The 16,894-nt window shown below is 42.4% G+C and overlaps 1 protein-coding gene across 1 annotated transcript in view; it reads right to left on the reverse strand.

Moving 5' to 3' along the window:
* The window catches only part of LOC124794913 (putative tyramine receptor 2), a 79,336-nt gene that overhangs the window by 6,703 nt on the left and 55,739 nt on the right, over window positions 1-16,894 (reverse strand). The window contains exons 3-4 of the mRNA XM_047258618.1: window positions 14,923-15,111; window positions 1,940-2,213 (exon numbers count right to left, since the gene is read on the reverse strand). Of these exons, the coding sequence (XP_047114574.1) occupies window positions 1,940-2,213; window positions 14,923-15,111 (463 nt within the window). The remainder of the gene's footprint in view (window positions 1-1,939; window positions 2,214-14,922; window positions 15,112-16,894) is intronic.

Genomic DNA, 16,894 nt, shown 5'->3' on the forward strand with positions numbered 1-16,894 from the left:
ATTAGGATTGTCTGTAGGGAGAGACGGGTAATATACAATATGTACAAGAACCAAGAGGGAATAATTAGACTGGAAGACAAAGAACAAAGTGCTCGGATGAAAAAATGAGTGAAAATGAGGAAGATTCAAAGGTGGGATTAAAATTCAGGCTGAATGGATATCAGGGATAAGATTCGCTGATGACATTGTTATGCTCAGTGAAAGTGAAAGAAGTCTACTGGTGACAGCCATTAGCAATTTGAGGCAGAAAATTGGCCGAGCGGTTCTAGGCGCTCCAGTCTGGAACCGCGCGTTCGCTACGGTCGCAAATTCGAATCCTCCCTCGGGTATGGATGTGTGTGATGTCCTTAGGTTAGTTAGGTTTAAGTAGTTCTAAGTTCTAGGGGACTGATGACCTCAGATGTTAAGTCCCACAGTGCTCAGAGCCATTTTTTTAAGGCAGAAACTTGTGAAAGTATACTTTTGGCGCATAGCACCGTGTGGGCGCTCTAGGAAAACCGGAAAAGAAGACCATCGAGGTTTTTGAATTGTGGTGCTATGAAAAGGTGCTGGAAATTCGAAAGGCTAGTGAGATAGTTCTTCGGGGAATAGACGAAGAAAGGATCATACGGTAAACACTGACGGAATGATAATACATGTATTAGGACATCAGGCAACAGCAACCCGTTGTCTCAGAGGACGCTTGCGAACACAGTAGAGGAAGACATAGATTTGGAATACATCAGACATATAACTGAGGACGGAGGGTGTAAGTGCTGCTCTGGGGTGGTTGGCACAGAAGAAGAATTCGTGGCGCACCGTATCAAACCAGTCAGAAGACTGCTGACGCAAATGCGGCACTCTACTTCCTTTCATTGTCACTGGTACCATAACGAGAGAGATACTGTGATAATCATGATGCAAGGAGATAGAATTATGTGGAACGATCGAAGACCATATTTTCAAACAGAAATCAGTAGAGATATTAACTGCAACATATCGCAGGAAGAAAATAGCTGCGGTTTTTGGAAACAACAGGGACGTCATAGGATGTTAGCAACTTTACTGAAAAATATGTCTTATTTCGAATGGTTCCATGAATATTTAGTATCAAAAGTAAAGTTATTCTCAAGCTGAGAATTCGTTCAACACCACAGTCCTTTGATATGTAGTAGTAGTAGTAGTAGTAGTAGTAGCAGTGGTGGTGGTGGTGGTGGTGGTGGTGGTGGCAGTTTCATTTCTACGTGAGTCACTATTATAATGATATTACACAGGGTTGACGCAGCACGCTAAGAATTCCTCCGTCAAACTTTTCTCCTCAGGGTAGGCTACCACTTGTACCTATGTCTTCCTTATTGTCAGGGTTTTTCACATAACCCTCTCCTTTCTGATTCAGAGGAGAGACTTCTCACTTACTGTCTTATAATTACACCTAGTTTCCAACACACTACGATATCGCTACATCTCAACCACTCCGATTCTATTCTTTTCCACGTTTCGGAACTCGGTAACCAGGGGACAACGAATGTTGGATACCAAGTTCTGATACCTTAGTGATAATGTTTTAGTTATATGTCCTCCTGAAGATGTGGCTCTTAGTGCCATGAAACTGGAAACTGGTAGCAATCTAAAAATAAAGGATTAATACCCAAGATGATTTTAGGTTGTCAGAAATTATGGATACGTAAAACACGCAGCGAAAAATCTGCAAACATGAAGTAAAAACTGTCGCAAATTTAATTAACATAATGTATCTACGAATTTTTCGCTTGAAGTACACATTTATATCAATGTAGTCTCTGGGGAAACCAATCTAACTCTTCTATTGTGAAAATTGGAAACATCTGCAAGGCCCAATTTTGAAAACTGCGACTAGAGCTACTCCTTCTAGATATGTGCGAGTTGTATCGTAATCGGATCGGATTTTGCGATACAGTCTTCATCCTTCGGCGGTACTCACACGTGTAGCCATCCTCGGCCATGTGGTTCTTGGCGATAGGCCCCATGCTGACGCTGTTGTCGGTGACGGAATCCTCGGCCACCATTGAGGGTGCCAGGAAGCGTCCCTCCTCGGCGGACTGGTCCTTTTTCTTGGACTTCTTCTTCGTCTTGCGCCTCTTCTCCTTCGACGAGGGCGCAGGTGGAGGCGGCGGCAGATCATTGTGGTTGGTTTCGCTGCTCACCGACTCCTGGTCGTGCGACGGCACGGTCGCCGTCACTGCCTGAGCAGCCATCTGCAGAAAATACGAACAGGAAGCAGTCAGTAGTCATCTACGTGATCTTGACCTTTATGGGAAACCGATTATGGTTTGGACTTACGACTGTAGTTTAGTTTTACAGTATTTAACAAGCAGTAGCAAACAATGTTGAACGTAAAAATACATGGGTCCTCACATTTGACGAACACTAGCAGTGGGAGAGATTTCACTTTTTAAAGTTTTCTCAATAATAAGGTCAATATAGACGAAGCATAAGCTAGGGGAAGAATAGAAAGGATGTCGACTGTGTTCTCTGGAAAAGAACAGTTCCGGTATTCGTTTTAGAAGATCTAGAGAAAGCATGGAAAAACTAAATGTTGGCTACAGTTCGGGGATTTTAAATGTCGTTTTCTTCACTATGTGTCCTTAGTCTTCACCATTGCGTTGGCGAGCAGTAGAAAATTATGAAAACTACATTGTCAAATAGCTTCTGAGGATAAGCCACAAACTGCGTAGTGCTGACTTCAAGAATGGAAACTTTTCTTCGATGTTTACGCATCAGACTGTTTAGACTATTAATGAGCGATGTTGATGAATGATTCAGTGTAGCAGTGAGTAAACAACATCAAGTCAAATAATTTTCATTCAGTGTGTAATACATCGGAAAAAAATTCTTCGTGCTAAATCAATATGACCAAGAAAAACAACACTGTAATGGTTCCATATGGTTGGTTGGCAAACATTCTAGCTGTTTACTATGTGAGACGCTTGACTTGTCGACCCACTTTTGTTAGGAAATATCACGTACGGCTAGCTTGTGCGGTATTGATAATACAATGGTGCCCAAATAGTTCGGTCAAAGCCTGTTTTTCAGATGTGCTCAATTATGGTGCCTTACACCGATCCAGTGGCACACTGCTTAAGCTGTGCTCCATATGTGTAAACCCTCAAAAATGGGTCAAATGGCTCTGAGCACTATGGGACTCATCAGTCCCCTAGAACTTAGAACTACTTAAACCTAACTAACCTAAGGACAGCACACACATCCATGCCCGAGGCAGGATTCGAACCTGCGACCGTAGCGGTCGCGAGGTTCCAGACTGAAACGCCTTGAAACGCTCGACCACACCGGCCGGCTGTAAACCCTCGCGAGGCGTTTTCAAACAAGTGCTCCGCAACTTACAAATTATTTCTTTTCTCTGATACGAGCTTAGTACCCGGCGTTATCTGAGTATGCATTCATTTCAATCTTCTATTAGTCCTTCTCCTCGTCCCCCCCCCCCCCCCCCTGTGTACATCTCGTCCTCCCCTCTCTGTGGATCTTCTCCTGTCCTCTCTATCCATCCCCTACTCTCCCCCTCTCTCTCTGTCTTCATGAATGCGGATAAAATGGTGAAAATTGTTGCTTCCTCACCGTGTGGAAACAATTTTAGGTACTTTATCCACATTCATTTGTTTTAATATGTTTAAGAGCGTTGATAACCTAGCTGTTGAGTGTCCGTTAACTCAACACACACACACACACACACACACACACACACACACACCTATCTGCGTCCATCTCCTCCTTGCCCCTCGCTGTCTATCTCCATCCCTCTCCGTCTTATTACGCTCATCCCAATAGGAGGCTAGTTGTCCTTAACCTTATAATATTTCTTTCCAGATTGTTGTAGTATGTGTTGAGATCGTTCCAGGGATTTAGAATGAGATTTTTACTCGTGGCTTTGCCCGGATCCACACATCTATATTTCATATATATTTAACACATTTCACGTTCATTTGTACACATATTTCTCACCTACATCTCTAGCGAATTTCAACCTGCTAAATGTTTATGACATCATATCTTCTGAACTATGTGTCGTACAATGATATAATTTTTCTGCTTCATTCAGTAGTACATGTGAATAATACTGCAAAATGTGTCGTTAATACTTTGATAGTTATACATGCATCCACCCTCCGCCGCATGGAATCCCTGATGCGCTGATGCAGCTCTGGAGAATGGCATATTGTATCACAGCCCTCCACAATACGAGCACGAAGAGTCTCTAAATTTGGTACCGGGGTTGCGTAGACAAGAGCTTTCAAATGCCCCCATAAATGAAAGTGAAGAGGGTTGAGGTCAGGAGGGCGTGGAGACCTGGAATTGGTCCGCCTCTACCAATCCATCGGTCACCGAATCTGTTGTTGAGAAGCGTATGAACACTTTGACTTGTAAAGGCACATGTTCTAGCAGCACAGGTAGACTATCCCGTATGAAATCATGATAACGTGCTCCATTGAGCGTAGGTGGAAGAAAGAAACTAAAAAAAAAAAAGCTCTAACATGGAAATTAAGCGTTTCCGGACACATGTCCACATAACATCTTTTCTTTATTTGTGTGTGAGGACTGTTTCCTGAAAGTTTGGCCGTATCTTTTTGTAACATCCTATATATATATATCAGCTTCTTTTTAAATATGTATGGATCCAGTCATTCGAGGTAAACAAAAATACTATGCACTCTTACAGTTCTTAGCTGTAGCTAATCTGATATTCGTCACAAAATATATGAAAGTCAAATGGAGGGGAGAGATTTTCAGAATCTTCAAAATAATGGGAGTATAGTAACAGATCCAACTTCGAATGTGGATCTGAGGAACGCTTTAACCAGTGAGATACTCGGATACGGATCTGTAACAGCACATTAAAGTAAAAAAAAACGTTCCAACGATTTGTTGCGCTATACACTGATGAGACAAAAGTCGTGGAATAGAATTATGCATGTATACTGTTGGCGGTAGTATGAAGTAAGACAAGGCACAAAAGGGCCGTGATTTGGCGGAACTGGCATTTGTACTCAGGTGATTTATGTGAAAAGGTGTCCGACATGATAATGGCTGCACAATGGGAAATAATAGGCCCTGAACGCGGAATGTTTGTTGGAGCAAGACGTGTGAGAAATTACATTTCGGAAATGGTAGGGAATACAATATTCAGAGATCCGCAGTGTCAAGAGTATGCAGACAATACCAAATTTCAGGCTTTACCTCTCACCACTACAACGCAGAGGTCGACGACTTTCACTTAACGACCGAAAACAACTACATTTGCATAGAGTTGTCAGTGCTAACAGACATGCAATGAAATAACAGCAGAAATCCATGTGAGACGTACGACGAATGTATCCATTAGGTCAGTGCGGCGAAATTTTGCGTTAATTGTCTAAAGCAGCAGACGACCAACGCGAGTGCCTTTTCTGACAACACGACATCGATTGCAGCGCCTCTCTTGGGTTCGTGACCATATTGATTGGACGCAAGACGACTGGAAAACCAGGGAGTCGAGAGATGAGTCCCGACCTCGGTTGCTGGGAGCTGATAAGCTCGAGTCTGGCGCAGCCACAGACACACGTACGCAGAATGGCCCTGTGCAAGCTGATGGTGGCTCGATAGTGGTGTGGGCCGTGTTCACACGGGATCGATTGGGTCCCTTGGTCCAACTGGACCAATCATTGACTGGGAATAGTTATATTCGGCTATTTGGAGAACATTTGTAATCATTCGTGGTCTTCAAGTTTCCAAATAACGATATAATTATTACGGATGACAATGCGCCATGTCACCGGGCCACAGATGTTCGCGATTTGTTTGAAGAAGATTCTGCGCAGTTCGAGAGAAAGATTTGGCCATCCAGATCGCGCGACATGAATCCCATTAAACATTTATTTGACGCAATCGAGATGTCAGTTCGTGTACGAATTCCTCCACCGGTAACACTTTCGCAATTACGGACGGCTATAAAGACAGCATTGCTCAATACTTCTGCAGGGGACTTCCAGCGTATTGTTGAATACATGCCATACCGAGTGAAATTCATCGCGAATGTCTGATGCGTATGGCGAATACAATGTATCACGTACGTGTGTGTTTGCGCGGAGAAAACTATTTCGATTAGGTTGGGTGTCATTGAATGTCATTGAAAGAGCAGTCTGCCAGGACACGCTTACTTCTGCAGGGGACTTCCAGCGTATTGTTGAGTACATGCCATACCGAATGAAATTCATCGCGAATGTCTGATGCGTATGGCGAATACAATGTATCACGTACGTGTGTGTTTGCGCGGAGAAAACTATTTCGATTAGGTTGGGTGTCATTGAATGTCATTGAAAGAGCAGTCTGCCAGGACACGCTTCTCGTGTCAGTACCCTTTCAGCCACTGCTGGGGTAGATGCTACCGTTAGAAATGACGACGGCGGACGGTGGAAGACTTCCGGCTCTTGTTTGGTGTCAGTCACGGTACAGTTCACGCCTTCATGACAGAGCATCTGAAGTTCCGGAAAATCGGTGCACATTGGTTTCCCCGCAGCAGAAGTTGAACAAAACAGCGACATCACTCCAGGACCTATAATGGTATCAGATTGTCGCAGGAAATGAAAGAAGGTCTCATCACTTTGATAAAGCGTCAGAGTCAGCAGCGGAATCACACGGATTCACCAACCCTCCCCCCCCCCCCCCCCGCCTCACCATAGAAAATGTCCAAAAACATGCACATCACCTATGGGAATGTCATGACGACGTTTTTATTTGAGTGCAAGAGCTCGCTGCTCATTAAATTTCTCACGCACGGATCCACAATTAACGTACTGCAGTTCCTAAAACTGAGACGCACCATGCAGTCCAAGTGCTAAGGAATGTTGACGGACGGCGTCATTCCGTTGCAGAGTAAAGCCTGCCGACATATTGCAGGGCTGTTTCGATTACGCCGCAGAGGTTTCACTGGGAAGCCAGACACTTCCTCCATACGGTCCCGATGGCCACCGAGGCGATTTCAATATTTTTGGAGCCCCGAAGAAAAACGTTCGTCTCCGTTAATTTACTTCGGACGAAGAGGTGCACGTCTGGATACCATCACCGTTCCGTAAGCCACAGAAATAATTTTACCATGATGCTTTTGAAATAATAAACATTTTATTTATTTTTTCCCCATCTTTTCGTTATCATTTGATTGCCGTTTAGATATTAATGTATGCAAAGTGCGACTGCGTCAAACATCATACGCTGCGCAATGTTATTAAAGCTAATGGTTTAGCGGAAGAAGAGGTATTCGTCTGATGTTCCTCCTCATAATAGATAGATTCAGACACCAGTAAAACGCTACTAGGTACGAGTATCTTAATCAGTTTATCCTGCTTGAATCTCTTAGCGAGATCTTATAATCAAATTGATTGGCACAGTTGAGTTACACGTCCTTGGTTGTCTGCAGAGCTCGTAAGTGCAACTATACAATTTGACCGTTATATTTCCCCACATTATCCATAACAAAACAAGTAACACCATGTATCGTCACCCATCTCTGTCACTTTCCCTAGAAGTGTTATACACACGCTATAGATTCTGAAGCACATGTGGAGTCACCGACTCCAACCGCATTAAAAATGAGTTCTGCATTGTCCTTGTCAAAGATGACATACACAAGGTTCTTCACATAACCGCATAAAAGGAAATCCTTAAGTAAACGGCCCGGATATCTAGGTAGTGAAGAGCAGGGCACAGCATCCTCACATCATGTTTAGTACGACTGATCCAAAGATTTGGAACACGATCTCTGTAACCCAATATGGGGTAGGCTCCTTCTCGCTGATTGTATCGCTGAAGAATTCTTCTGTGCACTAGGATGAAGGAACGACAACTGTTGAATTGTAACACGCCGAATGCCTTTTAAAGGGATATGCCAGTTTTATTTATGACGCAAAACTTAGCTTGTGCTTGTGCATCACCTGACATGAGTCATCTTCGGTTTCAACGCTTTTGCGCAATGACTGAAATTTTGAATTGTCTTCTACATCCTATCTGATTATCTTCTCTCTATCGCTATGCATTAAACTGTTATAGTTTTTTGTAAATGCTATATTCATTTTGAATTATCCTGTTTTCAACATCAACTCTTCTCTCCCTACATCCGTCCGGATGTTTCGATCGATACTTGACGGACAAAACATGTTTGTTTCCTGAAGTTGTTCGACCATAATTATGGTTCAAATGGCTCTGAGCACTATGGGACTTAACAGCTATGGTCATCAGTCCCCTAGAACTTAGAACTGCTTAAACCTAACTAACCTAAGGACATCACAATTATGTTCAGTAGAATTAGCGTGTTGCAGAAAGAGAGGTGTACCGCAGGGTAAACGAACTGTGTGAAAATTGGGCTTCTCTTAAACGCTGTAACTGAGAACGGCTCGCCGCGGTTCGCTGTGTCTTGTGAGTTTACGTAATGATATGTCGCCACTCTTGAAGAGAGAGAGGGCGTTGACGTCATTAGAGTCCTTGTTAGTGAGTTAATTCATTTTATCATTAGTGCAATAACAGCTCTTGGTACATGGTGAGCGTTAATTAAAATGCATGAAATACATTCAGTTTTCGACGAGTAATATTAAGGTGAACAACGGTTGCGCGACGGAGCAATAAAGCGACGCGCTCAGGGAATTAAAGCGACGTAATACCTCACGCAGCGCTCTTCACGCGCTGTCGACATTTACTCTTGTCTTGTGCTGGTGGAAGATGTTGCGTCACGTGCTGATGGCGTAAGATATCATGTGCATGAAGAATCGTAACGCGGGTTGCAGTCTTCAGAACATGATGATGTTTAGACAATTATTTTGTTTCAAGATTGCAAGACACCAAAATGAAAGCAATAAAAAGAAACGAAACGGTAGATAACGCTTAACAGTTTTAAAACGAAGATCATTACGTGAAGAGTCTCTATTCATCACTGAAACGATGCGGAGGTTGCAAACAAAGAAAAATACTTGGTACGAAGGGCAGTGAAGGAAATGAAGATAGCTGAGATGCTTAAATGAAGCTTTTGAGTTGAATCTGCTGAGACTAAAGGAATGCGCGACGTTGACGAAATCAACGAATATGCAGTGTTATCAGCCAGAAACGGTAAGACATTGTGAACACATGACACAATGAAAATCTGAGGCTAAGAAAAAGTTGTTCAAGAGAGGAATTGAGCCCAGATTTTGGATTTCGTGTTTTTCGCGGTTATAGGTTGATGTATAACTGAGAACAAAGCTTGAGGAAGCATGCTCTGATAGCCTGGTGGTTAAGCCAGAGGAAGGAAAAGCAAGAAACTGAACTAAAATCCATGTCTGTCACAAATTTTTATCAGTTATAAAACATTCATTGCTTAAACAAGACTTTATATTCCTGGGAGTAAAAATAGAGACCCTTACAAGTGATTAGAAAACTGGACAGGAAGCAAAATGTATGTACACTCTGAGTTACAGTCAAATTGTTAATATGTTACTTCACCGACAGCTGAATACACGATAAAAACCGTGTACGAGTAAACAGAAATAAAGAGGGCACAAAGACAATCAAATACATTTGGAAACTTGGTTCCATTCCATGCTGGCAGCCTGGTACAGCAACCGGTTATGAATTTCTTAAAATAAGACAATCTCGTTACTAAATCTGTTTTTATTTACAGAAATGACGCGTTTCGCCCTTTCGGGGCATAATTGGATTGGCCTAGGGTTGAAACATGACAATAGTTAGGCATATACAGATAAAAATTTGGAAAGGGAGTTAATATAAAAACACAAAAGAGGCAATGTTCAAGGCTGTGCAGCCGTGTCTACAATGAAATATAACTGTGATATTCAGTAAAAATGAATGTGGAAAGCCAACATTCGTCCATTAATGCCCACATCTGGCATTAAGATAAAAATTCATGAAGGACCATGATCTTATCGTCATAGGACGAATAAAATCATTACGGATCCTTATAAAAATAACAGATTACACAGCAGAATAGCAACATACATGCTACCATTAAACAAGTGTTAAATACATTTGGCCTGTTTGTGAAAGTTACAAAACATAAAAACGAATGAAACGTACGTATCCAGTTTACAGTACCTCTGATGATCGGACATTCATTTCGCATCACATTGGCTGAGTTTTGTTATGAATGTAAAACTTCGCGTCAGTAATCGAGCGTATATAAATATGAAATCTTGGCTCCAAGCAACGAAAAATATAGTGCTAGTAAATTATTTTCAAAGTGCAATCCCCTGTGTATGTGGTTAGGGGCTACTGTCCAGTGAATGTAAATTGGAATCTGCATTAGCTGGTTTCGAGACACCTTCCCTCCACTTTCCTCCTCGTCGTTATAGTAAAGGTGCAGCGTGATATCTTACCATCCTGTGGACTAAGAAAAGCACGAAGTGAAGGAAAGACACAATCTACTGATGCTTCGGATATTTTTTGTGGAACTCATCTCTTTAGGGACAGTTAAGCACTACACCACAATTTATATAGCGCCATCATAAAGGCTTCTGCACATGGTAAACAGCGAACTGGGTTACCTCCACCTAGAGTATGTATTGCCACTGATAATACGGCACGAATCGTGGGAGAATACTAAGGATAGCTACTACTGAACAACTTGTTCAACTGCTGAATTCTTTCCCTGAAGTAACCTCCTGTAAGTGCGTTAGTCAATACTGATCTACCATACAGTAACAGCTGCACAGAAACCGAAAATATATTTGACTTATACCTTTAATTCCCTAACTATCTCGGCTACATTAATGTGACCCCCGATTATGTTAGACGTAAAGGTCAATAACCTGTCACCAATAGCAGGCTGAAACACCAGCAGTGGAGGGTACGTAAAGCGTGCGGGGGAGGAGGGCAGGAGGTGGGAGGGGGTGCAGAAAACATTGCCATCATGATGTCGAATAGGGTACGATCATGGCTTTTAGGATTTCTGAAACGACTAAGTTTGTAAACTGTTTGCTTGCTGCCGTGGTTCATCAGTGTCCCCTCAATGGCCGTTCAGCGAATGTTACTGCGTCTGTGCCGCCGCAGCGAGATCCTGGTTAAAGCTACCCACGTTGACTGCTGTTCATCGATGATGAAGCTAGGATTTGCACCCCAACACCCAACTGAACGTCCACTGAGTAGTGACATGCAACCTTTTGATATTAATCACGTTTTGTGTGCCATCGGACAGATGGTCGTTGGCGTGTACGGCATGAAACTCTGAAAGCAAACAACCTGCAACAATCGTCGGAAGGATCCGGTCAGGAGGAGGAAGCGTTATGGTCTGGAAGCTGTCTTCCTTCCAATCCTTGGATGATCTCGTCATTGTGAAAGGCAGAATGGATCAACCCAAGTAGGCACCTACCGCTAGCGATCCTGTCCACCCCGACTGCAGTTTGTTTTATTCTCAGCATGGTAGCATCAACCAGCAGGACAATGCAACATGTCACACGTCTCGCAGAGTACATGCGTGGTTCGAAGAGCACCAGAATGAATTTACCGTACTACGTGGGCCACCAAACTTCCAGGATTAAAACCAATCGAGAATCGCGCCACGGATCCTCTGCCGAGAAACCTTGCGGATCTGTCCACGGTACTGGAATCGGCATGGCTCCATATCCCGGTCGGTAACCTCCATAACCTCACTAAGTCTCGTCCTGCACACCTCACAATGGTCCGCGATGCATTAGGTCATTTTCAGGCATTTGACAGATGCTCATATTAATGTGACTGGACAGTACATATTATACAATACTATACTTCACGGAGTGGCATAGTGGTGGAAAACTGAACCTTCCTAAAGAAGATCGTTGTTACATTTCTCATCCAACCGTCATTAAGTTTTCCCAGCGGTTTCTCCTGATTACTCAAATGGCTCTGACCACTATGGGACTTAACTGCTGTGGTCATCAGTCCCCTAGAACATAGAACTACTTAAACCTAACTAATCTAAGGACATCACACACATCCATGCCCGAGGCAGGATTCGAACCTGCAACCGTAGTGGTCACGCAGTTCCAGACTGTAGCGCCCAGAAACGCATGGCCACTCCGGCCGGCCTCCTGATTACTCGCGGCAAGCGTCAGGGCGGTTTGTGTGAAAAGGACGTGGCCACTTTCCTGCCCGATCCTTTCCCAGTATGAATGTGTACTTCGTCCCTGATGACTCTGTAGTCAACGATATACTACATCCTAGCCTCTCTTTCCTTTTATAGGAGAGTAGCCCATAACCATCGAAATAAATGATTAATTAACGAAGAAAATTATGTCTCATTCGAAAGATCCATATCACGAATATTACGACAGTGAAATATCCTAATCTTTATCACACATAACTACAGAACAATACTAATGGCAAACTTACTGTAAACTTAACTGAAAGAGGAAACTGAACAACTAAGTGCGACGAACAATGGAACGATCACGATGTAGTTACTGGGAGTGAGGGTGACAACATCCCGAAAGACTGATTGCTCTGCTGGTAAACCTTTCGGGGTCTGAGGTCGTGGTCCACGAAAATCTTCTGTTTAGAGGCGTTGTTCCTCCGCTGAGTCTAGCCGACTGACGGGCCGGACGTCAGAGAGCGAAATATGTAGAAAAAAGGGCGCGGCCGGAGCTGCACGTAATAAACAGAGATGATCCTTGTCAAAGATAAAATTTAATTACCCGTTGCCGCGTTGTCAAAGGTAAAAAACTGTTTAGTGATTCTGCATAGCTACTGTCCATTTGTCCAGGAGATTTGTCTGCTCTTTTCAGACATTGCCTTACTTCCAGTGTATTTCAGTGGGAGGATGAATTTCATGAGCAACTTGATGGTGTAGCAATGGATAACCCATTACGTCCTGCAATTGCTAATTTCTTTATGGAGAAATTCGAATAGTTCGGTTTAGAAAAAGCAAATAAGAAACTATCTGACTGGTATTGGCTTGCGGATGACACGTTTGTGATCTGGCCACACGATAAAAAGCTCTGGACAAATTCTTTGGTTTTCTAAATAAAATTAATCTGAAAATCCAGTTCACGATGGAAATAGAAAATGACAGCAAAATAGCTTTCTTCATTGTTTTAGTTATGAGGCAGACTGATGGAAGTTCAGAACATAGAGTTTTTCGAAAAGTAGCGCACACTGACAGATACTTACATAAGATTTCTAATCACCATCCACATCAAAAGAGAAGTGTCTTTAAAAGTCTAGTCGATAGAACCAAAAGGATTTCACGCTGGAATACCTGGACGCCGAATTAAAACACATAAAGCAGGCTTTCGAGAACAATGGCTGCTCGGAGAAAGAAGAAAACAGAATTCCACGACCAAATAACGGAAGGCCGAAGGACAAAGATGAAAAACAACAATGGGTGAATACAGTGTCTCTCTCTCTCTTCCTTTTATAAAAAAAGTAACAGATCTTATCTGAAAGATTTTACAGAAACACGGCATTAGACCAGATTTAGACAAAAAAGAAAATAGGACAACGGTTCCGGTCTGTAAAAGATAAATGCCCTCCTCTGTCAGCATGTGATGTTTATAAAATTTCTTGTACGCGTAGTAAATTTTATGTTGGAACAACCAGGAGAAGTGAGAATACACGGCTAAAGGAACATAAAAACCTTTGTCAACTAGGGAAAATGGAAAAATCGGCCGTAGTAGAGCATGCACTTCAGTCAGGATGTCACGAAGTGAAGATTTGTGAAACAAAATTTTATCTACGACAACGAACTATTATTCACCGCTATACAGGGAAGCCAGTGAACCATATACACATAGGGATAATTTTAATAGGAAAGAAGAGACCATGGAAAACAGCGAAATATGGACAGTAGCTCTGCAGAAGCGCTAAAAAGTCTTTTTTATCTTTGACACGACGACAATCTATAGTTAAGTTTTATCTTTGACATGGATCATCTCTGCTTATCACTATAGCGTATAAATGTCTATGGAAGGAGCATTCGGATTCGCAGAACGAGAAATCATTCCGCAACATCTCCTGCTGCTCAAGTCACATGGTACTGGGACAGGCATGTTAGTCCGTATAGCGCTTAGCGTATTTTGAGTGTTATTACTTAGCTGGAAAAGATAGATCACCTTCAGACGTATCCTGAGACTTTGTATATGTGTTTTATAGACATCTTAACAATTTTATAACTGGAACTGAAATAGTTTTAAGGCTGTGAAGAGCAAGGGAATTGTGCTTTTACGCCACAATATCATATCTCAGTTCCACTTTACTTACGTTTTTTCGGGTGCGGGAAAAGAAGTCACAGCCAACAATACCTTTTCAGTTTTTCTGTTGCACCTCTCCCTATCAAAGCATTCTTCAGCGAAGTGTTTAGAGCACTTTTGATTACTTTATAGGAACGAAATTCTTTATTTTTATTTTGTGGAGATATATTTTGTCTCTCAGTCCATCTTTCGGGAAATTGGAAAACAAAATTTATATAATGTAAGAAACTGTATCATGCAAAAGTACTTAGATACACACAAGGGTTTGAGGACCTGAATAAACTGGAGGAAATTAATCCCACTGTCTCATACAAATTTTATCTGCAGTTGAACATACTAGATACTTATACTCTATGCTTATCACGTGTAACTCCAGCTACGTCCCTTATTCTGCAGTATATATGTCGCTCTTAGACGTCCAGACCGTCAGTCGGAAAGATTCAGTGGGAGGAACAACGCTTCAGAAGATATCCTGCGCAGTTCTGGACGAAACGTTAGGGACCGAAGAGTTTCATGGACCACGACCTGATATCCTGAAAGGTTAATTAGTAGCAACATCCCAAATAATGATATGGATATACACCCCATTTGGCCTTCTTTGCTTCATTCAAATATTCCAGTTACGGCATTTGTAAACGCGGAAAAGCCACAAGCGGAGCTTTCATTGCCACAGGAGAGCCACTGCACACCCGCACTCCTTCAAAATACTAACCTGCTGCTTCATGGCAGAGTTCAGCTTGGAAGCCTTCGCACGTTCGCGCAGGCGTCGCTTCGTCGCGATGAATATTTCGACGTAGACGATAGTCATAATGAAGAGAGGAATGAAGAAGGAGCCCAGCGATGAGTAGATCACGTAGCCCTGTTCTTCAGTCAGCTGGCAGGGCGTAGTGTCGTTGAACTCCTGCAAAATAAGACAGACTGGTAAAAAGAGTTGTTACTGATTTGTAGGCCACAAGACAGTGACTTTTTCCAGAAAATCATTTGCTTGTTATTTGTATCGTTTCATTACGTTCCTGACAACAAGGAAAATTTTTGCTAGTAAGCATAACCGTATACACACGAAAAACTTAAATGTGTAAAGATATCTAAAATATTTGTTACAATTTGCAGCACTGTCATGGCGTTTTTCATATTAATAAGAAAATGCAGTCTCTCCTCTAAAAAACGGTACCCACCCCGCATAAAAGGCGAACGTACCCAATTTCGAAACAACTGTAAGAAAATGTGAAAAAAGAACCGTTCGCTGCCTTGCTGTTCCCAGGATTAAAAATAGAACAGGAAAAGAAGGAACTACTGTTGTTCCCCCAACCCCCATCCTGTCCATCCATTATAAGAAGCATAAGTACAGGCTATAAACACACACAAAAAAGCTTTATTTCAGAGCAAAATAATTGAGTTAGTCGTTTTACAAAAGGTTTTACTCGAATGTCAAACGATATACCACTAAAGGTTTTAGAACTGTTTCATGGTTGTCTGTGGGCGTCATTTCCATCAAACTTAAATCACTACATAAATAAGCATTACACGTTAGGCTCTGGTGAATAACTCTTCCATCAACGACGAAAATTAATTGCTGGCGTGCCTCTTGATCTAAAGATCGATTACTGACAATGCTAATTAATCAGGACATTATTCAGCGGAAGGGTCTCACGGAGATGCCCCTCGAACTCCAACGCTAGATGCTACAAGAGACACATTGGGCATTACGAAAATATTTTCAAGTCAAATGCCTGGTAACGCACGTTCCATGAAGATTAAGGCAACATATTTAACATTCGCAGACGTATCGTGCGAAATAGCTCTGACAGTAAAACAACCGAAATTTTAACTTATATAAATGAATAGCAGCAATCGTGCTTCCCAAGTACGTTTCTCTACTGGAGAATTATTTCATTACGCTTGTGGCGCACTTCGAATGATGTTTTCGATGGATACAGGACAAGTGGAACTCATGGCGTAGTCAGTTGTCATGTACCTCATGTGCATCTATTATTCAACTGCACTTCCTCCTCCTCCTCCCCCCCCCCCCCCCCCACGTGATACTTTGTGTTTCAGAATATGTCTTGGTTTCAGCCTCTCACTGTAAGCAAAAATGTGATATAAAGCATTGATTATGACTATTCACGCATTGTTGCTGTGAGCGGAGTTATCAGGAATTAGGCTTCAAAATGACTCTGAGCACTATGGGACTTAACTTCTGAGCTCATCAGTCCCCTAGAACTTAGAACTACTTAAACCTAACTAACCTAAGGACATTACACACATCCATGCCCGAGGCAGGATTCGAATCTGCGACCGTAGCGGTCGCGAGGTTCCAGACTGTAGCGCCTAGAACCGACCGGCCACAACGGCCGGCTCAGGTATTAGGGTTACAATTTTTCCCTATGACATGGCAAACATTGTAATTTCATTGTAACCTAACAACCCTAACAACTGTTGCTTTCTAGGAACACTTTGGCCCATAACCAGAAACAGCGATTGTGTTAAAGCTTCCTATTTTAACTCTTTTTTTTGTGAAAAGCAATATAAATATCAGTATGTACCATTAAGCAGGCGGATTACTTCATAAAAAAATTTTTCACTCCGCTCCACCGTTCACGCTACGGCAGACAACTGGAGGTGCTAAACTTGCTTCTTCTGTTTTTCGTCGTGCTGACCTCACTATTGACCGTACCGTTTTTGAA

The sequence above is a fragment of the Schistocerca piceifrons genome, chromosome 1, assembly GCF_021461385.2.
Source record: "Schistocerca piceifrons isolate TAMUIC-IGC-003096 chromosome 1, iqSchPice1.1, whole genome shotgun sequence".
In the NCBI taxonomy this organism is placed as follows: domain Eukaryota; kingdom Metazoa; phylum Arthropoda; class Insecta; order Orthoptera; family Acrididae; genus Schistocerca; species Schistocerca piceifrons.